This window comes from Sinohyriopsis cumingii, chromosome 15 (assembly GCF_028554795.1).
Source record: "Sinohyriopsis cumingii isolate HCF-2022 chromosome 15, ASM2855479v2, whole genome shotgun sequence".
Taxonomy (NCBI): domain Eukaryota; kingdom Metazoa; phylum Mollusca; class Bivalvia; order Unionida; family Unionidae; genus Sinohyriopsis; species Sinohyriopsis cumingii.
In genome coordinates, this window is record NC_142975.1 from 79,469,105 (window position 1) to 79,495,067 (window position 25,963).

Below are 25,963 nucleotides of genomic sequence, written 5' to 3' on the forward strand. Positions count from 1 at the left end.
GTTCAAAGATTTTAAACTGCCTCTAGTCCTTTCTATCTATTATAGTGTCACAACATTACTAAAATTCCTTTTCGATGCTGCATGAAAGCCAAGTAGGGATTTTGGAGTAAAACACTGTGAGGGAATGTGTGATGCTATGTTAGTTGTCTATCATAAAACTGTTCCATGCTGGGGCCAATAATTGGTAACAAAAATGTGTTGACAGTGTACTCGTTAGATTAATAAAACGCCACTCCAATGTTTGGTAAATAATGAGCTTTAGATATAATTTGATATAGAGACTAAACGAAAAAAAACAAAAAAACAAAAGTTCGTATCTTTTATTTACTGTGCTGGTGGTGCTAGTAGCAACAGCAGAGAAGTTAATCACCACAGTCTTACCCTGACTTGAGAGAGATCTATCTTTGTTCAACAAACATTGGGCGCGTTTTGGAACAGTGATGCTGTATTGAACCCTGCTTAGCTTTTTAGAGTAGCACATCAGATAAATCCAATGATATACGGTTGTTGAAACTGACCACATATATACATTTTATCCCCATTTACTTACAACTTGACTTTAATGAATGCTGGCTTTACAATATGGCTTTAAATAGTCCGATGGATTAGAGGACAAAAAATAACACTGGGAAGTTCAGTTCAAGGCAGGTAACATTTGAATGCTTGGCTGCTGATAAGTGCGTAACACAACAGTGTAAAAGTTAATTCAAGATTGGAAACATTGTAATTTTTTTTCATTCATAATATGCGCCATTCATAACAATATGATTATTCAAAATATCTCTGAACTGTGGAGTTAAATTACATTAAGTAACATATGACAAGTTATGATGTTTTGTTTATGTGTGTGTACTGAAATATTAATTATATAAATGCGAGTGCAGGGCTTGCCCATAGTGATAAAGGAAGACAACACATTATTATCTTCATTATTTTCACATATTCTGTAAATATATATGAATTTCTTATACTTTGTATGAAAAGGTAATAATGTTATTTTCTTTAAGAAACGTGACTACTGTACAGCAAAAAAAAATGTTCTGTATGTTTAGAGTTATGACCGCCTACATTTCTTCAAAGATTTAAAAATGTGAGGAACCTCAGATGCTTATTTTCTTTTGTCACCATCTTACGTATCGGGACATTAGCCTAATTCATTTACAGTGCTGCATGAATGTGAAGAGGATATGTGAGATATTATGTTAATTTTTATTGATGAAATATATCCGTTCAATAAAAATAATTTTGTAGGAAAACTTGTCTAATGTGTAATAAGTTAACAATAGATTAACACACATTTATGCTACTAAATGTTCTCTAGAAGTAATATCAGCGTGACACAACAAATACAGTTCCTCGCCTTACATTATTTTTATGATGATGCTAGTACCAGTATCGAATTTGTTGTCTGGTGGTTGGGTGGTGGTTTAATAACCACAGTCCAGCTTATTTAAAGAGAGCAAAGTTACATCGACAAACATGGCAACATACAGTGCCGTTTGCCCGCAAACGTGGGATCGAGTCGCTGTGTGTACGAATTAAAAAAATTCTCTAACCTATATGATATTATTATTTTATTAAATATTAATTCTGCCTACTATCATCAAGCATTCGCCTATAGAAATCAGGGTTAGCACATTCCGTTTTGTCTGGTGTATATTTATAATTCTCTCTCTCTCTCTCTCTCTCTCTCTCTCTCTCTCTCTATATATATATATATATATATATATATATATATATATATATGTTGAAGTTTACAAAATGACAGTAAATAGTGAAGGGAGCATAAAAGACAAATATTAACCATGGAATGATCAAATCAAGAAAAGAGACATTTCAAGGGATGGTTTCTGATAAGTGCATACCATAAAACACTACCGTTGCAGAATTAAATTGAGACCTGTAGATATCAAAAAAAAAAAAATAAAAATAAAAAAGTGATAATGCTACACAATTAATACTCAGTTAAATCATTGCTATTTCAGACGAAGCACTGTATTGGTAATTCCGTGATACTTTCTGAACTAATTAGAGTGTTTGAACCCCACGAATGTGAAGGTGTATTTCCAATAGGAAATAAGGATGAACGCTTTGGACAACTTACACTATCTCAAGAATTTTGATACAAAACTTTAATGAAATAAATCTTTTGTTACCAAGAAAACTAGTCGAAAGAAGCAATATCACAGGACATTATATGCAAGTGCATTTACAGAACTACTCAACCATAAACAAGCAATTAATATTGACCTAAAATGACATATTTGGATCAAACATTATGTTCAACATATTCTTTATTTACTTTACAGCTTGTTGTTTGATAATTGATCCGAGAAGTTGTAAATCATTGCATAAGACTGATATATTTCTTCTTATGACCCAGTTGTAACATATAAATATCTGATGTCTACCTTCAAGTGTGGTCATACAGGTAGAAAGTAAATCTGCATACTAAGGCTTTTGATTTGTTATGCCCATTAGTTGCAAGACTATGTCATTCATAACCATTCATAGCAGTATGTTTATTTAGAATTTTCTAAAATGTATTTGAACCCGTGGAGATGAATTTTTTTTCTCAAGGAAGAGTTACGGCATGTTGTGTAAATGTATGTGTTTCTATTATGATATATGAAAAATGTTCATTAAGGTAGAAGTACCGAGCTTGACACAGATAGAAAACGCAATGAAATAGATTATTATTCACTATGTTAGTTTGTTATGATGCAAATAGTTCTACCTTACATGTGCACTAAGCGTTTACCTCCCCTGCATCCAAACTTCCGCAATGAATCACCACTCTAGCATTGTAAACAACCAATATGGCAACTATTAAACAATTCGATACATTTAGAAGCTAAACGCTAATATATATGTGTGTTTCTGCCCCGAAATTCTGCAATTTTAGCGAAATTCTACAATTCAGGTATTGAATGAGAGAATTATTTGATTTCGTAAAGTATATGTATACAATATTTTCAACCGTATTTAAAGATATGTTAGAATTATCTTTATACACGCTGCTGAAAACCTGTGCTCCTTTTCATGGCGTACAACTATTAGTAATGCTGAAATGCCAGAAATGATTTCAAGAGGACGAAATGATAACCAGATCAATAACATCGCGAACAAAACGTGCTCTAGGAAGCAGATTGAGATAATATCTATTGATAATTGTATACTTATGCATACCTTGCATGTATGCTTGCAAAATAAGTACATATGCACTTAGGTAGGTAGGTAGACATTGAAAAAATGGAAGGGATTGTTGTAAAACTGCGAAACGATAACAATTTGAAAATTTTAAATCTAAATTTGATGGATAACTATGCAGATTGTTGGATTTATAGATATATAGATGTTCTGAAATGGAGGTATATAATTAGGTATTTGTATAGGTTCCGTGATAGATTGTGAAGTAGATAAATTATTTGGTAACAGTTGTTCGACACAGAATGTTATTAAAAGTTGGTTATCAACTTTTGCTCTTAAATTGAGGAAGTCACTCATTGGAAGAGAATTACAGTTGAATTGTAGAGACAATTCTGCTGTGCCATATGGGAAATTCAAATTTTCTTTGATGACCACCGAAATCTAACATCAAATCCTTATTAATACTGCTTATTCTGCAGTAGATACGGCTTATTCTGCAGTAGATACTGCTTATTCTGCTACTGCATTTGCTTTTTGTATTTCGTCTTGACACTTATGACAGTTTAAGTTCCCTGATTATTATTTTCAACAGTGATACACTTGTAGAATTTCTTAATATAGATGCCCATGTTACCAGATCGCCCCTAGGTTTTTCATGAAAGGAGGAAAATCTGTAGTCTATCAAAGACCTTTCTCCAGATTGTTAGCCATTTTTAACACAACTTCCCTGTCTCAAAATGGGAAGCTTTTACCATCATTAGTATGGGTCATTGTTTGTAGCTGTATTGTGTAAATAATATAAGTTGTAAACATATTCTGCTTCTAAATGCACCGATTTAACAGGAAAGATATTACTACCCAGCTTGTACACCATAAAACAAAAGATTTATCTGCCTGGTAGGCGATTAAAACTTCAGCAGTCTTTCTTTGTGGTTTTTCTATCTCCTCTGAAGTCAATGCTTAATCTGACTTTACTTATCATTATCAAACATAGCCAAATGTACAAGTAAACTAGACAACATAAATTGTTAAGTTTGCTTTTGTCATCAAACATATTTGTTGTTTTGAACAAATAAAGAGGTCTTTCTGGAAAACTCGCTTCACATTATTTTTAATTTTTCTTTATCTCCTAATTCAAACATAGATGTTTGAATCATTGTTTTTTTAATTGAAGAACCAGATTTTGCTGTGAAACACCATTGATATTTGAATGGCAAGTGTCACATTTGAGAGAGAGAGAGAGAGAGAGAGAGAGAGAGTGAGAGGGAAGCAATAGGTGTCCGTGTGTTGATAGTTTGACTTTATTATATTTCTAACAAATATAATTATTTTTGATGTGATACCAGTATTTAAAATTTGGTAATAAAGCCTTTGCCTCTTCATTTAGTTGGCTGCTCGCGCTATAGTTAGCATTACTTTCTTATACATTTTTTAAATATTTTTCAGATAGTCGACGTTTTGTTGACCGTGATATATATAATATAGTGCAACGCAAGCATGGCTGAAGATCATCAGGTAATTATCCGTTAGGTTACGACAAATTGAAGTTATTTCATGATTAGGTTTACTTCGCCAATATTCAAGATAATTACTTAACAAACTGGCCCAAATATTTCCTACCTAAGAGGACAGTATCATTCAAACCAAATAGTTACATATTATAATGAATATAGGTAATGATGGCCGCAAAAATGTTATCCCTCTTTATATATATATATATATATATATATATATATATATATATATATATATATATATATATATATATATATATATATATATAATGTTATGCCATTTTTACAGGTTATAATGAGTTAGTGTATAGAGTTTTTCGATTTGCAGTAAATCTGTGTATTTAAATTTTGTTAAATAGGGGAGTTTTGTACATATTTTAAAGTCCATAATTTCAGTATAGTAGTGAAAGAGAGGAAATCATGGAGTCCTTGATAATGAGATACTTAGGCATTTACTTTCACCAGTTCAAATACATAGTACAGAGAAACATGAATAGTCCATAGAAAATACCCGTTTATAGGAACCATTACATAAATAAACTTAATTAAGCATTTCTTAAGCTTGCCTTTTATTTGTCATAAAGTTTTGTCTTGGGAAAGATTGCATTGAATGCCTAATGAACAAAATTGGAAAATTCATGATGATATTGTAACAAAATTATTTACGTGTAAGATAAAATAAATATTAAATTATCGTATGACCTGGCTTGTTTTAAAAATTAATGAATGCACTATTTTGGAATCTGTCTTGCATTATTCGTAACGTATTATCTGCAAGTGCCAATAATCAAGGCCAAAGGAGTTAAAGTTATAGGCGAAGGTATTATATTCAACTCATTATAAGTCTTACCATTAGATATAAGTCAACAAAAATAGATGGAAAAAACATAGACTCTCTTAAGAACGGTCACGATAAATGCCACACTCTTAAGTAAAGTATTTGCTTTAGAAGCAATTTATGTCTGATATTAAGCCAAAAGTAACAGTTCCTAAACTTTTTATTATTGTTCTGATGGTACATATAACAGAAACAAAGCGTGAGAAGTCATGTTGATTTCGATGCATGGTTAGTCACCACAATCTAGCTAACTGACAGGGATCAAAGTTTAATAAACTAAGAAAATGATTTGTTGGGACATTGATATACTGATGTGTGGGACCATGCTAAGCTAATAGTGACGTATCAAAGAAATCCAATAATAAAGGACCATTGAAAATGACAATACATATGTACATACTCCAAACAATTTAACAGAGAACTCTTCTCAGACTTCCATTCACTTACAGCTGATTTTAGTGGTTGTTTATAGTTACAATCTTGTTGTAAATAGTCTGATAAACCGCAGTACACATTATTAACAGTGGGTAATTTAGTTCAAGACGTAACACTTCAACTGTTTGGCTTCTTTCAACAACTTACCCTCTATCTAGTTAGAGGGTTATTGATATACTCTCTAGAGAAAATCAATTTATGGGTTATAGGAAACACTGATAAATCAGTTAAAGGAACCAACCTTACAGGAAACTATATTCAAGTTCACTTTACATTACTTCTGAACTCTGAATAAGCAATAATAATAATAATAATAATAATAATAATGATAATAAACAATGTCTTAAACCCATTGAATGCATTTGACTCAGCCATTATTTCCAACATATTCTACACTTAATTCTGGGTCTTTCCCCTTTGTTAACTGACCCAAAAATGTTAGATAGACTGAACATTGATACATTTTTTATTATATCATAGGCATGATATATCAGTCTCTGATGGTAGTTTTCTAGTGGATTTATAAATGTAGAAAGTAAGACGCTGTGCTAACACGTTTATTATTCTCCCTGAATTATGGCCCGTAAAATGCTATATGCATTACTATTTGAAAGTCTGTTCTATTGATGGCATTAACCATTCATAAAGCATGTTTATTTGTGATATTTCTGAAGTACACATGTTCTTGTAGATTTAAATTATTTTAAAGATTGTGTGACGCTGTGATTTGTTTTTGTATGTCTATATTGAATTGGGAATAATATACCTTCCAACTGGAGTGCAGATCGTACAAGTTGCAGAGAAGCAAGAAAATTGTTACGAATCAATGGTCTTAAACAAAGTAACAGAAAAGAGTGAAAAGCGACAAGCTTTGTAAAATTCAACAAAATAACTTATTTCTCTAGAACACAGAGTGGAAACGAAAATAATGCACTTACGATATTGATAAATAAATCCCAGATCAATCCTAAAATTACGGCACATGTTTGTACTAATTTAAAGTTCTAAATTAAGTTTAGTTGATATCCATATTAAGTCCAACGCTGAATGTATTGATGTACCTGTGATGACCTGTATAATGTTGATGTGCCAATATTCCTTTGTTGAAACACAGAAATATTATTCCAGGTTTGAATTCACAATAAATCCCAGTGAATATCTTATTCCTAGAATATCTTTTTTAATGAGCACCATCTATTTCCAGAGAAAATAGTCAATAAATTAAAATATGTGAAGAAATAAATTCCAACCCAAATGAATTTCTGGATACAACAAAATACCAATTTGATTCTGGTAGATCTGGGAGCACGAATGAATAATCTTTCAGTAACAAGATTAGATAGCCCTCCAATTGACCTCAGGTCACAATTAACATTTTCTATCTAAAAATCACATTATCTAATGGAAAAATGCCTTCCAGAAAATCACAAAATAAACTGTTAGTTGTTATTAGAATGTCTGTTACTAAAATTATAATATATAACCTGGACAATGTCATGTACGCTAGGTATAATGTAGGGAAATTCCAATGACCCACACCCAGACCGAAATAAACATCTTTACTTCTATTAACAATGATCCTGATATTGAAGCCATACACGCAGAGAATATTTTGGCTATATAGTATTTGTTTGCAGAATAAAATAAACAATCAATAATTCAGGTCAGGTAGAAAATAAACTTGATTTTGGATAAGATGAAATTCAACATACAATGTTAAATTTCACAAGCATATAATGCATTAAAAACAAATCAAATTAAATATATAAAACAAAATAAAATAGAATCCTCACTATTTACCCATATCTGGTAAGCTAACCCCACAATATTCTACTTTTCCCTGATGCAAATAGTTCTAACTTAGAAGTGGAAGATGCGGTTACCTCCCCTGCACCGAATTTTCATGTGAGGTTGAGGCATACTGAATCATTACGTGTATCAAAATTGACAAACAGTAACAACAGATGTCCTTGCTTGCACCAATAAATATATTGCAACTTTTTTAAAAAAAAATAATGAATTCAAAATATGTGAATGCATACGTATACATTATTTAGTAAATTGCTATACAGGGAAATGTAATATTTGCAAAACTAATAATCGTCTTACTCATTGAGAAAAGTGATTACTTTGAAGAAAGGCACATTGTATTGTGTATGTTTTAGTTATGAGTTGCCGAATTTGTTCAAATATTTAAACTTGCGTGATTTCTCAGATGCCTTTCACCTTTTGTATCATATTAGTTTCAGGATGTTACTTTTTGATTCAACCTTTTAACGCTACCTCACAAGACATTGGACTTTCTGAAGATATTTACGTAGATTTGAAAATTAAAATTCATATTATTTAAAGGTTCATTTAACTTGATATAAACTACGTTTCTGTATTTACGCAAATGCTCATGTGCTCCATAGGCTCTTGTCAAACTTCATTTTGAGCTGATGTTCTTTATTAACATATATAAATTCTTTTTTCCTGAGTACACATTTTTTTGCAACCTTTTCTTCTTGATTAACCAGTTTAGCTTTTAAATGGACCATGACCCTATTGACTCTTTCCTCATTTGTTCCATCAACCGATCTTTTTTCCTTCTCAGTTCTAAAGAAGTATGTACACTTTTAAAAACATATTGTCTTGTTATGTGCTATTTATTCTTCTTATATGTGGCATACAAATAGTTTTACCTCTTATTTATAATAATAATAATAATAATAATAATTTGTTTCAATAAATAATTGATAATTTATCACAAATGGTACTCAACATTCGTCACATAAATGTTCATATGGGTTTTCAGAATATTGTTCTACAACATCAGATACAGCTTGTTTGAACTTATCATATTCTTTATATATTTCCTAAGAATTATTAAACTTCGTGAAAACTTTTCCTCCTGGTAGTTTATTTAATTCAGTCAATAATCTACCAAAAATCACATTTTAGGGTCGCGTGGTCCCTGACAGTTTCTTGTACAGATGTTATTATCTGATATGTACTTACATCAAGACGGCCCTAATTGTGTATTAAGTACGTAACACATGCCAGGTCTAATATGCGCATGCTTTTTGTCAGGCAAGATAAGGAATTTCCGTAACTCATTACAACTAAAAGAGAGAGAGAGAGAGAGAGAGAGAGAGAGAGAGAGCAGTGAAGAGTTTTACTTCTTACAAGCTTCTATTGAATATAATTAGGCGAACATCAGTATAATTCGGCCAACCTAGGCCCTTATGTGTTGTAAAACATAATTGATATACCTGTTTGAAGATAAAGAACACGTACACAAACATGGTGGGGTTACGCCTTCAATTGTGTACACAGCTTCAATGAAGTTTAATAAACGTTCTTTTTGCATTAGAAATATTGGTTTGGTCTAAATTTACAATGAAACCTAGATTGCTATTATAATGATTTACCTACCTTAATCATTTATTTGAAGACATCTACTTGACAATAATATTCCAATCTTTGCTTTCTTGAAAGTATTAATTAGGTAATTAAATAATAATAATAATAATAATAATAATAATAGCAGGCGTATAATTTTCTAAATAGATTCTGAATTTCTGTCTGGTTTGTCAGTAAATAGAGAATATATTTGGGTTCCCTTGGTTGTTGGTTAAAACACTAGTGTTTCAACCTACGACCTATTATACAATCACGTCTGACTAAGTACTGTAAGAGTTATTTCCCTTCAATTCGATCACTGGCGTATCCAAACGAAAGTTTAAATATGCACTGCGATAAGTTCTTGATTAAGCATTCTGGGACAGTCTCATTACTGTAATAATAATAATAATAATAATAATAATAATAATAATAATAATGATGATAATAATAATAATAATACTAAACAATGGTCACAGGGCTATTTAAATGCAAAAAGTTAATACTTTAGCATAAATTTTGAATTAAAGTATATTACAGCGAACGACATCTTTCTCTGACTTGTTTCAATTTATCGAGGTAAAGAGCTAACTTTAATAATTTCAAAATAAATCAAAATAATAAAAATAAATAAAATAAAAAATAAAAAAAATAATACAAATAATATAAATAAATTTTTAATTTTTAACTTATGTCTCAACTGCACTACACAAAACAAAATAAAGCAAACACAACACGTAACCCAGGAAAAATAGATATACAAAAGGGTGCCACATCTGTGTCCTGCCTAGCTAAAATAGCTAGGATCGGAACCAGGTTTGTGCCAACACTCGATAAGAAGAAAGTAAATATTATAAATTCGTTACATGTAGTTTAAAAATGTTCGTATTGAGATTGTCAGTATATGATGTACGCCCATTAATAATGATACTACTACTATAATACTACAACTACTAATAATAATACTAATAATTATAATATTAATAAGAAGAAAAAAAAGAAAAACGAAGAGTACATAAGAAAATCAATAATAATATAGTGTTGAAAAACTTTAAATTGACTTTAAACAGCTTGACAAAATAGCTTTCCAGTTAACAGTTTGGCAAGATAGCTTTCCAGTTAGCTGATTTAACAAGTATATCACTTCGAGTATAATATAGCTGTGTGATACTGCTCCAACGAATGACTACCCATATAAGGGATTTAATAGATACTGACAAAAACAACAACAAGAATAAAACGACAACGACAAAATAAAAAGTTAAAAAAAAACAAACAAAAAAAAACAAAAAAAAAAACAAACAATAGACGAGTTAGGAAATAAAGAATTACTGAATATGTGCAATGTTTTGTTTCAATATGCAACAAAGTATTCAAACCATCACATCGTGAAGAAATTCTCCCACAAATATGGAATCACTTCGCTTCATCTGGGTAAAGATTTACAGAAAAAGAAGCAGAGTGATCGATCTGTTTGACTTTCCATATCTTGACAATAATGTATACTAAAAACAAGGACATTTTTTTTTTTTTTACAAAATTGGAGAAGTGGTGAGGTACAAAACTGAAACGTATTTTAAAAAATTTGGCGAAGGACACTATTGATACAATTTCAAACACTTCAACACTTTCTATGAAGAAAAATACGAATGTTGATATGACGGTGAGAGAATTGAAGAAGCGTACAATTAGGTATAGATTATCTTCCAATCTGTGAAAGTAGTTTTCTGTATAAGCGACTTTTAAGAATCTAGGAACAATAGGCTAAAATACCTTCAGTGACACATCATGGATCCAGTAAAAGTACTTCATCCAAAATTTGGTTAGTAATATCGGAGGAGCGAGAAGAAGTGTGATATATACAAGCTATTGTTTGGATAAATGCCAGGTTCCGTTTCATTTATTATATACTATATATAGAAGTAATTGTATGGAAAAGCGCCAAGTCCGAGTGATTTCTTTATTATAAAATCCTGGCTGGAATTCGATAGAAAATGTTCAACTGCAACCATATAAAATAAGTATATTGTGTATTTTGTACACTTAGTTACCAATAAAAACTTCATGTTCCTTCAAAACACTCGTGTCTATTAAGAACACGTCGCCGTTAATCCCGTGCCTTTGGTTTTAAATCATATTTGGGATATAAGATAATTTTTAAATAAGTCTCGGTAAACAATTTTATAAATTTTCTTTGGTTGTGTGAAACAGAAACGACAGTCTTATTCTTTAAAGATGAAATTTTCTTGGTATTACCTATATTACCCTCATATCCTAAAAAAACTTTATTCAACATGCATAAATTGGGCCCCAAAAATTAAATCTAATAAACTGATTATTGTATGAGAAATACCATATAATATTCAAATTACAACTGTACAGATGTTTATAGGAAATGCTATGATAAACAAATTTTTCTTTGGTATTATATAATGTTCAGCTTTCAATAAACTACATTCCATTCTTGTTCGTTTTGCAGACTAGTAGGATCATAGTGGACGCGTTTGATCAGGATACTCTATCACGACTCCACATACCAGAATCCCTTCTAGTTCCCCATAATGTTTTCCAGTTAGGATTTTTATATACTCGTGCGTCTGCGTGGAAACAGCGCCAGGGGCTCACTATTTGGAGAGCCGTGTTAGATAAGAGTGGTTACATATTCACCTATTATGCTCCTACTCACTGAAATATCAACATATAAGTGATTTACTGCAGTTGACAATTATATAACTCGGGTAAAACCCATATAGTTTGGCCATACAGTATTATTAAAGAATTTGAGTCTGTATCACGGAGCTGTAAATATTCAATCGCTGAGCAGATTAAGTTACTCGTCTCGACTTCTGTCAAACGTATCCGCAGAAAATTGAAAAGATAACAGGGTTTGTGGTCGTGTTGGAGCAAGAACGATGGAAACTTGGAAAGTAAAATAACAAAAACAGTGAAAGTCATTGCATTATGTCGTGCTGCAAATATATTGTAACATCAGTCGAAAACGGCGATACAGCAAAGACAAAGAGAACAGTGTAGATGACCACAAATGGCAAATCAATTATAAAAATGCCTTCAGCATATAATATTTCAATGGCATCCACATACAGTTTCCATGAGGTGTACGAAGTGATATAAAACACCGCAGAAACAGAGAACCGCAGACAGTGGAAGAAATTCTCTGAAGCCATTTACAAGTCCAATGGAGCAAAAACCACAGTTGAGATATATAAGCACTCCAGGATATTTACAATTGTTGGATTCAAGTGTGTAAAGTCTACGTGGTGTAATACTCGGTGATGGATTATTTGAACTAATTTGAGCTCGGCCATGTCTAAATTTAAGTATTTCAGTCAAATCCCGTAATCAATCTTGCCGACAATGAGCATCTGTTGCCGCATGCTTTTGCAAGCGGTTGCAACGAGTTGCCGATATTCTTGTCACGGTAAACGCACCCCTCACGAAGAAAGTACACAATGTTGTCAAGGATCAAATTAAATTGTTTCACATAAAGTTAATTTGCGAATAAGCAATAAGGCAATCTTTTTCCCTTATATACGGACATGTCGACTGTTAAAAAACTCAAGAAAGGATACCAAGTCGTACGAGAAAGGCTGATATACTCATTTTAATTGCTCGCAGATAAGAATTGGCTGGCTTTGAGAGAACTTCAGCCAGATGAACCACAGCAGGTTACAAAAGCAGATTTACCTGCACTATTATAACTCGCTCCAAAAGATCCGCGTCCTACTGTGAGGCAGCTCCGTGAAACAGCAGAATTGCTACATATCAAGATTCATCCACGAGCAAGGTAGACGCAATCTCACGTGTGCTTCTTGATTAGGAAAACACCGCCGCCGTGTCACACCTATTATTGCCACTGAGTCAGCAGCGTAAGATCGACCGTACAAGTTCCAGAATGTGCGTTACACGTGCGCAGTAATAACTAATAAGTTTTTCAGGTCTATTATTCCTATCGAATACGAGCCAAGCAGCCACGCAGTGAAGTTTCCTTTACGTATTCATCTGCGAATGCTATCAATATTACATGACGCGGACACCTCCTGGGTAAAGATGAACATTGTTATTGGTGCGGACCTTGTTATGCAGCTTAACCTTACAGAAAGTCTTGAATTACCGGACAATGATTTGTTGAAAATCCACAGCGCTTGGGGTTGGAGTTATGTCGTTATAGTGGAGACGATGAGGCTACCAATGATGAAATTGACAAAGAGTTTGCAAGGAATCTCGAGAGGGTTTGAAATAAGCCAGCTAAGGTTCAGGATGGACTCTAGCCAGATGGGCTATAGTTCATCTTCATAATTCTCCATGTAGGACCTTTTGCTGTTCGACTTATATTCCACTGCCAGCGCGTATTCTACTGCAAGTAGAATAAATGTGAAAAACTATAACAGCCTATAAAATAGAAATAGCATATGGGCTAACTCAAATTGGTAGCACTGAACTTCCTGCGCAGGTTGCTGGCGAACAAACTTTATTGGTCTACTGCTGTTAAGATGCATGGATAACGCGGACGAAAGCAATGTCTCAGTGACCCGGTATCAGTATGTGTGATACAAACTATACCACGAAACACTGTAGAAGATAGGTTCAGTGTCTACGCTGCAAGTATGTATTCAGCACTCAAAAGCTGCTTGACGGCAACGAATTTTACCGTGATAGAGTCAGTGAGATATTCACGAATTTTTCCGCGGAGACTAATTCCTGGATATTTGAAGGAACTTTGGCATCCTCTAATGAAAACTTTCCATCACTATAACTATCGTATCACTTGAGAGTAACAACGCAGGCAATGTACAGATTCAAATTCAAATAAGGAATAAAGTTTCCAATTGTTCTTCAAAACCTGTGTTGATGAGATGATCAATTAATCATGCAAGCAATCGCAGTGAGTGGCATTTTTAACAATATCGACAAATACGTCACTCTCTGACTATGGTAGTGGAATTTCGTTATTTCTCAATTACTTAAACGACAAACCTGTCAACAACCTTGCGGCAAGAAGCGACACACATTTTGGAATGACTCGTTGAAGCGCCGGTGCTGACACGTTGTACCTGGAAGGTTAGACTTGCTTAAGCGCAAAGAAAGAAGATTTTTGAAATTTAGTTGCCACAGACTGAGGTCTTTTATTCTTCAGTGATTCGAGACGGTATTTGTAACGGCGACTAAACGCGCGCGAACACTGTTTGGTTGCTTTTGAAGCCTTTTCGTGATGAGTGTTATTAAGCTCGACCCTGCAAGTTACATTTCATAATAGTTTCATAGTTTTAGATGCACTGCTATCGAAAGACAAGACTGACATGTGTTCGTTCACTGAGATCAATTAAAATTTGTTTATCGAACGTGGAATCAGACTAGGAATGTGAATGGCAAGGCACCACTATTCTCGCGCTAACAACAGATGCGTGAACGGATACGATCCTTCCCTCACAAAGAGTTACCTCATGTATCTCGAAGACAACAATTAATATTCATAGGCGATGATGCATCCAATGTCTGCAGGTGATTTTCAGTTGATCAGTCCCACGATACAAAAGCACATAGTAAGTATGATGAAACCAGCATCCGTGGTTGATGTGTTGAAGTTGATTTTGAATACGCGGACGAACTTCACATGTCACACAGTGAGTATTTACTATTCGTAATGAAAGCCGATGCTTAGAAGATGATTTCACAATACTTTTTTAGGCGATGATTCCGGGAGTACTTTCAGCAAATGCATCAAGCTTGTCTAAAACCTGCGTCGCAAGCTCATCGTCCTGATACGAAACGGGCGAATATATATATATATATATATATATATATATATATATATATATATATATATATATATATATATATATATATATATATATATATTGCGATCTTACCAAAGTGTAATAATACGTGGATCAATAATGCCTTGTTAGAGGGAAAATTGTGGAAAATATACAAAAATGTATCACAGTAGTCCTAGCAGTGACAGTGAAGAGTCTTTTACGTTGGTGCGTCGGTCTTGACTTTGTCACTGTTGCTGATGTGCGGGTTCTACTGCGACTCGATCATGCTGTGGTGGTTGATAACATCAAGATTATATACAGGTATACTGACAAGTTTCTAATGCCAGTCACTACCAATGTCATCGATGCAGACATGGGGGAGACATCGATTATGAACGGGTTTGACAACAGAAGGTACCTTAAGGACCATCTGTTGTTACAAAACACCAACTAGAAAGTTGTGAAAGAATACATGGACAACTGGGCTGACGAGCTCATTGAGGAATATATAGGAATAAAACCCACAATGTACTAGATTTTAGCTAGACCGCATAACGGTATCAAAGGAAACATTATTAACAATTTAAAATGAGTCGCTAAAAATCTCAATCACAATATGAGTGTAAGTTATTTTGGGCAAGGACATGAGTTTTTACATGCAACTGATCTTATTCGGTCAAAGAAAGATCACATTGGTATGTATTTCTGCAACGAAGTCAGTTTTTACCGCTATATACCAATCGATGGTCTTCCCCTGATGGAATCAATACCTACGTATACGGATACTCGCAGATAATAAATTAAATCTTAGTGTAATTGTGAACTTGTGGAAACTATTTGTAATATTTCTGGCACATATGTCTTACTTGTTTGTGACAGGGAACTTGTCCAGTATTGTTTGCTCCGGAATATCGACGTTTCCTGCCTCGTAACTTTGACAGGGCATACAAATACAGAATCAAGCTATTTCCGAATGAGTTTAACATTGGTGTATGTAAAACCGCTTTGGGTTGGATTTCACAGCTTCCTGCTGAATCGCGTCAGCGAGTTTTAACCCAATCATACTTGTGGTTTCATTATTCATCCTGGATATTAAGTCGCGTCACCATTCTCAGGAGCGTGCTTTACGACTTATCAACAATGCTTGCGTCTATTGCTGCCGAGGAAATCGTACCGCAAGTGTACAGTTGAATCGTTGCACAGTGGATTGATGTCAATTTATGTTGACCTGTCCACGACGAGCTGGTAGCATCAACCACACAGCAACGCTCCTAGAAATTCTTTGCTCGAGTCGACGTGTAGAAGCCACTGACATGTTAGCGGTCCACGTGCTCGAACCCGTCTGCGACACTTGTTCAATGTTTGTACGTCAAAGGCTTGACTTCCTTGCAATTGCTGAATAGTGCGTAATTGTAAGTTCGTTTTTGTATCCTAACATATTTAAGAAAGCAAAAACTCTCTTGGTGAACGCCACCAAGTTGTTTTAATTTAGATGGCCCGTGGTGAGAAGCTCTGTTTTCAGCCGCGAATGTAAACTTACTTGTCCAATACTGCGAAGGCGTTCCAATGAGTCAGGATCTACCATTACGCATTGGAAACCAAGTTGGACATGTGGCACGAGTTTTTTTGTGGCATTACAAACAATATGAAGCTACGATGATAAATTATGCAACTACTGATATCCAACAAACTATCATGAAAAAGGAAATGCTCAGATTTTGCCATTTTTGAATTATCTTTTTCAGAGAAGACTTGACTACCTAAGAACGGTTACGTTACAACTGGATCTGAGACACCCAACTGCTCATGAATCTGATGATGTGATAGTTAATATGGGACAGGTTGGTCTTGTTGAATCATCCGCGAACGATCAACTGCCGGATAACGTATTCAACTATTTCACGAGTGTTTGACATCTACCAATGAATACTTTTTTAATCTCAATGAAACCCCTCTGAATGAAGACCTTAACCCAGAATAGTATAACCTTATTATGTATGATGATAAAATGCTTTACCGGCACGATATTTTAGAAAGAATATGTTCCTGGCGCAGGCACAAATGCGCAAATGTGATAAGTGTGACACAGCTATACTCATACGTGCCCAAGGTGATCTGGGACAACTGCAAAATACTGAAACTAATAAGTGGGTTGATAATCATAGTCTAGCAAATATTCATTGGACCTTGTGTGTTTCTGATCACTCATGGATGCGTTTCGAAATATGTTCACGGATGTTACCCTTGACCCACATAGATTCCTCACGACTGACTCAACGGATGGACCTTGCAAGTATTGTAAACGTTTGAACATGATATATGTAACTTCTACAATAACTGTAAAGAACGTAAAAAGCAGAGTTAACCAAAAGATATGCCATAGCAGAGTATGGTGGCTGATGCCGAAAACTGCCGAGGGTGAAATGGAACTTCTTTGGACGTACATAGGTGTCTGAGAACGTGTCAAAAACAGGCTAATGTCGCAACATGCCGCAGAGGAAGATCTCGCAGTAGGTTACGAACAAAAGTTTGCACAGCTTATCAAACTTACGTGCGACACATCGGAGGAAGTGATGAAAGTTGATAGGAACAGCCTAGAGACATGGTTAATTTTTTTTCAGATAGCCATTTCTATTGAATAATTGTCAAAGCAGACTGTGAGAGCCAAACAACGCTTTGAAAAAAAGCAATAGAGCATCCCTCAGAACCTACCAGGTGCAAGTAAAGAAAACAGCAGTACAAAATATATTTACCCAAAACGGAAGCCAAAAGTTCAAGAAAGAGAGGGGATATCATAGATTTCGCCGCATTCTTTAAATAAAATTGGAAAGATCGCATAACAGAACCTTACCAGAAAAGTTTCTTAGATGACAGCTTTTGAGTTTTGGGATAAGTGGGTTTTTAGGGAGACGATTGAGTAGATTTCGGCAACATGTTACAAGTGGCATGAATTTAACTGTGAAGAAACAATGAATTAGAAATGGCGTTAACACAGTTATTGCAAAACGTCATTGAGAGATTGCATCTAGAAGAAGTTGCTGTCGAAGGTATCAACAAAGCGCAACGTTCGCCCATCAACAGTTTCATTAGTAGGGTCAGTTAGCTCTAACTGGAAGTCATTAATGAGTCAACGTCCATTTGTCAGAGGATGCTTTCCGGCAATATGATGGACGCAGATACGTTTCGAGTGTTAATGTATGATATATTTAAAGATAGCGTTGATGTATATAACAACGATGATGACTTCTGGGGCGATCCTTTGCTTATCGTTGCAAATACAAGCCCGATAACCACCTCGGCGATCGCGATATCGTCCACAAAACCGGAATTTCTAATGTTTATATCGACGATGATCACTGCGGAATACCGCTCACTAGCGTTTTTCGATCGGCACTGTTCCGGGGTGGTGATACGAATAACTAGCTTGCGCTCGTGGAGAAGGGTGGCGCCACTTGGAACGTTGTTGGACTTCCCACATTCTCTTGCGAAATCGAATCGATCAATGATGATATTTGACCGTAGATCACATTAGTGATCTGTAAAGACCCTCACCTCAATATATACGTGCACAAGCCCACATTCAGCTCTGCTGTTTCGACCGAGGTCCCATAATACGCTATTCCAAGTCTTCAATGACCTGAACATATTAGTGATATTTTTGCGTGCAGGACCCGTTATTACTGTTTACAATATCGCGCCATATATTTTCAGGATCACGTCGACGAATCATGTTCATTTAACCTATGATACTATCAGTGACAGTTACAGTAAATCTGCGCCATTCGTATCTTCTCAGGGTTACGTCTTGTTCGGAGCCTCCCTGAATATACCTCTAGGCGATCTGCTCTCAACGTCTCAGACGGCACCTTTGAATCTTACAATCATCAGTCGCAATTAATGAACTGTCATCAGAACCCACGCAAGATATTTTAATCTACTTTCAAGTCTATACTACCAGACACTACCCAAGATATTTCAACCGATATTCAAAACAATACTTTCGCGAGATGAAAACGTTGCTGATTCCCCAAAAGACATTATTAATTTGCACCAAATTTATCGTTTTTTCTCGGGCATACATACTTGGTGGATAAGTGGATGCAACAAAATCCGCAAATGTATTATCGGCCCTACCTTCGTCATTACCAGTATATTAATCAGAATAGCCGATGAATGAAAGGTTGGCATAAAAAAAGGCCGGCTGGCTCCATCTTCTGGTATGTAAGTATTTAATTGATTTGAAACTTTTTTAAGGATGCGCGAGTCTGGATTGAATTTATTCATTTTATTCGGATTTAGAGGTGAGTGGGATACATTGACAATGTTGGCAAATGATCGCCGGCGTATTATTACAATATAAATTCCTGCCATCATCAGAGACGCCTGAGTTCGAGAGATTTACACACAGGCATCATAGATATATTGCTTCGCCAGAGATGACATTTCAGTTCAAAGGACTCACTATCCGGACAGGTAATTAGCGATCTTTGGCGTCTGTGTTTACGATCTATCATTGTGTATACGTGACTGATTCTAAACAGCCAAACGATCACGGTGTTATAGAATTTTCCGATGGGGTGTTGGATAAGCTGAGAGAGGATACTAATATCCATGTTGATTTTGTTCCACTTGCTGGTGAATAAATGCGAGAGTGTGGTGTTAAACAAGCCTTATAGACATCGAAATATAATCCCTCAAAATGCCAGATAGAACTGTACAGTTGAGACAGTTCTGGTGTACCATACTAAACCGATGCCAGCTTGGAATCCTAGCATTTGCATGCAAAACACAGGGTCGCAGAACACCACGGGATTAAATTCTCTGTCGATTATGTTAACAAAAAACAATGCGTTAACTAAGAAGAGAAAGATACGGACTTGAACGCGTACCAGTTCTTTGACAAAATAAAGAATGATCGTTAAAACCTCCAATCTTGAGCGTATTCAATGTAGTTCAATTGAACGTGGCTTTGTAAAGGATGACAATTGTACGATTTAATCACAGCCGTAATAGTGAATAAGGTAATTGGTTAGGGGATCGCTTGTGTGCACCCGAACAATGCCTGTCTGTAAAGCAATTATAATTATTAAACATTATGAATAGAAAAGCTATGATGGACGAGAAAAAAATAATCGAGTGGAAAAACACATCACGAAACTCTGATTTCAAACTGCGTGGTTTGTCTTGTTTTATCTTTGGATGAGTCATGAATAAGCATTTCAAAGCCTAAGCACCCCATGTCATGCAATACAACACATATACAAAATTTGCTCACAAAGTACAACCCTGTGCGTTTTGACTAGAATGCTTCTTGTGAGATGTAGACCTTGGTGTAGTGAGTGTAACATCATAACGGGTGGGATTTCGGATTTACAAACGAACACTTTTGATGGTGATGCAAATACAATGTTTAATAACGAACGACTTGAATGAGCAATTAATTATGATTAATATATCCATGTATATCATCAAAATATTGTAATAATAAACATAAAACGCATGACCGTGAAAGAAAAATACAAATAAATGACCTTACACAGTACAAGGACAAGGATGACTGATTGACAGCGATTTCACAAGGAAACTATTGATGTGTTTTACTCAAGTAGTTAAACAAATGTCGTATTTTACTCACTAGTAAAATGTATTCACTCAAATAGTGCAATTATGTAAACAAATGGGACAGATATACAAATTATTTTTACAGTCAAAAAATCACACTGGGATTTACAAACATCAAAAATTAGCCCACGGATAAAAGATTATATGTATGGAGTTACACACTCCGCCACCAGCACACTCTGCTACCAGTCACACTGGCCAATCAAGTCGTTTGTATTCCAGGTTGGTCAAACAACCAGTCAACGCCCGACACCTGCTACTCGACCAGCAACACTATTTATTTAGCTCTACGGCTGCTATGGTTCAGTTTCACTGCGACTATGGTCGACTTCTGTGGTTAGCTATGCAGCTGGATCCACGTCGACTTCGATCACTCCGATAACTCGGATTGCTCGGGTCACTCGGGTCACTCCGGTCACTCGGGTCAGTCCGACCACTCCAACCACTCCGATCACTTTGGTCATTCTGTCATCACCCGGGCCAGTCCGAGTCTCCGACCACTCCGATCACTCGTCAGCTCTACAGATGAAGATGTGCAAGTCCTTAATGTAGACCACTCACTGACAAGACGTTCAGAAATGCGAAGATTTAATCTTTCGGTGAGGCATTTATACACAGACGAAGTCGTCATACATTGTCTGTGCTCTGGAAGCATTTGGTTTTTCCCATTTAAAGCACTTCGCACGTGCGGCATAGGATGAACCGAACTCATTATTTCTAAATATTGTACAATATTCATAAATAACCCTCGGGTATCGTTGTACACAAAAAACGGAACACAAGTACATTAATTTAATAAATAAAAGGATTTATGCAATTCCGTCACTGCGAGATCTGCGACTACAGCAATTATCAACCGCACACCATTTTGAATTGTGATCTGAACTATATAAATATAACCCGGTTTGACTGGCTGCACTGGAAAAAGTTAATTTATTACATATACATGGGCGAAAACGTGCCTATTCATAAATTCTCGCTGACGACCGAAGGAGTCTCATCACAGCTGCCAAGTTGGACTCGGTTGCCATCTAAGATAAGACTAAGCTTCCACTTGGATGCGTGTGTGAACAAATTACAAATAGGGAGGTGGTATTGGGAATTCGGATGTGCTCTGGATAGATAAGTTTGGTCTCACAGGGATATTATGATACTTATTGCTAGTGGCATGTCATATCATAGCCAGTATAGACTGGATAGTCATTAGTGTCATCGTACAGTATTGCGTGCTTTATGTAATCGTATAAAGTCTAAAAGATGACGACGAATCAATGTGTATATGTTACCAACAGCTTTCGTAAATCACGAATACGGATTTCAGTTCCTGAAAATAGAATTAGTACAGTAGCAGTTTGTAGATAACTCATCCCGAACACATTGCAACAGCCATACATCGGTTTAATAAGTTGAATCTTTGTTTTTTTTATGGTGCCTAGTACCAATGCTAATACAAAATCGTTATAATAGAGACCGAAATATACGTACGTAATGTGATGAATATGGTATCGATCAAGTCTATTTTGAGCTGGATTCGTTTTCAAAATTATAAATATTGTTTCGCGAATGCAGAAATACTCGTCAGTTTAAGAACGACTTATTTAAAATCACTTGCTGATTTGTGTCTGACAATTGTATTCAGCGCAAGAAAAACCCTATTTTAACCATCATCGGTTTGCGGCTAAATATTACAGATGTTAGTTATCTTCACCTTCAAACCTACTGAAGACATAACTTTTCAACCCTTTTCATATATATCGACAACAAAATTATGTTCGTTATTGTTCGATATTATCAATACGTTCTCGTCCAGCTTATTCTGGTCACGGGTTTTTATGAACACGTGATAATCAAAACATTTAATATTCCGTTCAATTGTATGGCCTAATGTACACACTTGCTTCATCCAATAATTGCTTTTTCCCTCTCTTTCCATATCTGAATCACCTCATATCCTCTGACATCGTTGACAGTATCTTAATTGAAGTTGATTTATACCAGAAGCATTATTTTTGGCTGTGTCAACATAAGCACAAAACACCATGCATTCGTCGATTTTAATACATCATCTAAAAATATACACTTTTGAGAACATCAATCAAAAGAGAAATTTCGAGGTTTTAATATCCCCTTTTAACGAATATGCACTTGAGAAATACATTGTAGTTGACACCATAACTGCACTGAGATTCGAACAAACGACCCTCCTACGACTACTATCAATTTCAAGACGGATATAATCCTATATATTTCCTATTGGTTTCCGGTAATGTGATCAAATATAAACTGTATAAAATGTGAATTGGCATGTTAAATATATTGCGACCAAATTGATATTTGCTTTTGTGCCAGGTACTCTGATGACAAAATGTAAGAGTTTTCTTTTTTTTTAAAATTTACAACCCTAAACGTCAAAATCAAAACGGGTATTATGCAATTAAAGCATAGATATTTGCCATAACGATATATACAAACAGAAAAATTTACAATGTGGTTGAACCAATTCTGTTCTTCTGTATCTTATTTGAGTTCAATCTTCATTTTATTAAGACATATTACAATTTAAAAAAATCCAAACACCTGCATTGCACACGCCAATCAATTCCGTTATGATTAAATTGGAAATGTGCAGTGAAAACAACTGCTCCCATCATGAGTTAAATGGCTTGTGGATCATCAATGGATCATGTAGACTTTACAAATGTCTTTGCAATTAAAAATTGCTGATTCACAAAATGTTGTTTTTAAATTTGTTGGGTAATTTGCAAGAACAACATAATATTACTTTTATATTCTGCTACTCAATGTATTTGTTAACTAGAAAGTAATATCTAATGAACGAAAACATCCATCTGTTTCAGTCGGGACTAAAGCGTGTGTACAAGAAACTGTTTTATTTTGACACTGTTTCAGGTAAGAAATCTTGATCTTGATGGAGAAGAGATGACTTTAAATTCAGCAGCACTTCCAGTGGACAATGCGATTCATCACGGAGAGGCTAGTATCTTTAGTAGCTTTGCTTACATGTATACAAACAGGTATAATAATTCTCACTACCGAGAGAATAAAACAACTGCATAAGCCTGGCTTGAAGTCCAAATTTTCATTACTTCCAAGGACCTCAAGACAATTGAAGGGTTCTTAAACGCGTGAATACTACAAATAGTCTTTATGTAATCACCTAATGACCACACATCATGAAATTTTAATCTCATACTGGTTCGGGGTTTATTTATTTTAAAAGAAAACATGTATGGGTCTGTTAGAATATGTGATAGTTATCCTAACTCTACCCCATGCTTTACATTCCTTTTGCACATGAGTTTGAGTGTTGGTCAATAAGGTGAGTATTGACCACTATGGATAATTCACGGGCAGTAAAATTCTGCCTTGGTCAGTAAGACCGTGTGCTAGTAACGCCACATATTTCCTATCTTACATCATCCGTTTGTTTGTATAGGTGCATATCTTTAAACTGCCCATTTGTTTGCATGCATGTTTGTCTTTAAACCTTGGGTTATTAGCACTTAATTAGCCCCTATTTACCTTCATCTGTTTTCTGTCTTATTTATCCACCCCTATTGAAATTTCCATCAATGTCAATGCAAAGCACTAAGGTTTAAGTTAAATAAAGACTATTCCTTTCACCAATTTTAAAGTTCTATAGAAGGCTATACTAGGCTCCAGCGTGTTGGTCAGAATGAACACGTTTTAGACATGCACAATATTCACACTATCCATATTTTGTTCAGTTCAAAATAGATGTTAGTCAAGAGAGATTTATTCAGATTGATTTGGGTTATTTTAGTCGTAATATTTGATATGTCAGAATAGGGGTTGCTCAATCGAAATAGGCGTTGTTCAGGCAAACTCGTTGTTGACAAGTCATAACAGGTCCTTACAGGTCAGGATAGATATTAGTCAATTATGTTGTGTCCTTGCATATAACAAGATGTGTCCAACCACACCGTTCATTTTTCATATAAACCTTAAGCTGCTCCTTATCTTAAATTTCCATCAGCCCCATAATGTCACAGATAACGTTAAACTCCCATAGGTGGTCCATTGCGACATTTATAATGCTAAATAACACACCCAATTCATTTTGTGTTCAAACACCATAAACCATCAATGTTAAATTCCCCATAACAGCCTAGTATGTTTGTTTCTTGACGGGTTCTAAACTGATGTTATTAAATTTCTGTTGAGCCTCATATTGGCCCAGCAATGTAATAAAGTTTAATCTCAGACTGTACCAAACAACAATTTGAATTTAAATTCCGCATGATTTCATATCAGCACAGGAGACTTTCTCGGAGGACCTCATACATGTACAACACATTCATCCTAAATTTCCACACATCACCGTAGTTCGCCCAAAATTTTGAATTTCTTTATTGCTCTATAGCGGTAAATACTATGAATTACCCATACATCCTCACAGTGGCCAAAAATATTGATTTCACTAGATATCCGTATGGGTCCGGCATACTAAACTCATTTTTTTATATTGGAGTTTCTTAATTGTTATCTTTCATGGGGTCCTATTTCTGATTTCGAAAAATAGTGTAGTTTTGGTTAGAATTTCAACTACGCTTGCAGCTGGTATATGTTTTAAGAATGTCGTGGCAGAAATATAAAAACTGTCTTTCTGGTCAGAAAAAAAAGCAAAACAAGTATTGAATAAAACAGAACGTGGTATAAATGAACTAGACATCAAAATAATCTAGCAGTAACCAAAGATGGAAAATAAACTAAATATGGGAAAGAATGGAAAAATGATGACTGAATTTGATTAATGTGCATTTAAGGCTATAAATGATTATTAAAGGCAGATGGGTATATTATGAAAGTGATTGATAAAGGGACATTTATGTCCAACAGTTGTAAAGGAATCAAATACGCTTCACGTTTATACTGGCCTATTTTTTTGCAGTATAGACGTAGCTTTTTCCAACTTGCAGACTAATATTTTCTCATAATACGCCTGATCATTAAAATATTCAGTCCAATTAAACATGATATCACAATACAATACCGATAAGCAAATACATTTGGTCAAAATACATTCAGACGAATGAGCACACAAGTCCACTGGATTAGAATTTCTCTCTTTATTACTTATACATGTGTTAAGTAATTCATTCTTACAGAAAAATATTTATATTGAAAAAGATTGCAAAAGTCATCACCTGCGTCTTGTTAGGAACATAATTAGTATTTCCTTAAGATATATAGACATTCTT

General features: G+C 34.8%; 1 protein-coding gene across 1 annotated transcript in view; it reads left to right on the forward strand.

Annotated features, from left to right (window-relative positions):
* The first annotated feature begins 2,819 nt into the window (after positions 1 to 2,819).
* The window catches only part of LOC149782144 (uncharacterized), a 40,758-nt gene continuing 17,614 nt past the window's right edge, over positions 2,820 to 25,963 (forward strand). Inside the window, exons 1-3 of the mRNA XM_089934828.1 lie at positions 2,820 to 2,923; positions 4,597 to 4,665; positions 23,631 to 23,714. Of these exons, the coding sequence (XP_089790954.1) occupies positions 4,648 to 4,665; positions 23,631 to 23,714 (102 nt within the window). The 5' untranslated portion in view covers positions 2,820 to 2,923; positions 4,597 to 4,647. The remainder of the gene's footprint in view (positions 2,924 to 4,596; positions 4,666 to 23,630; positions 23,715 to 25,963) is intronic.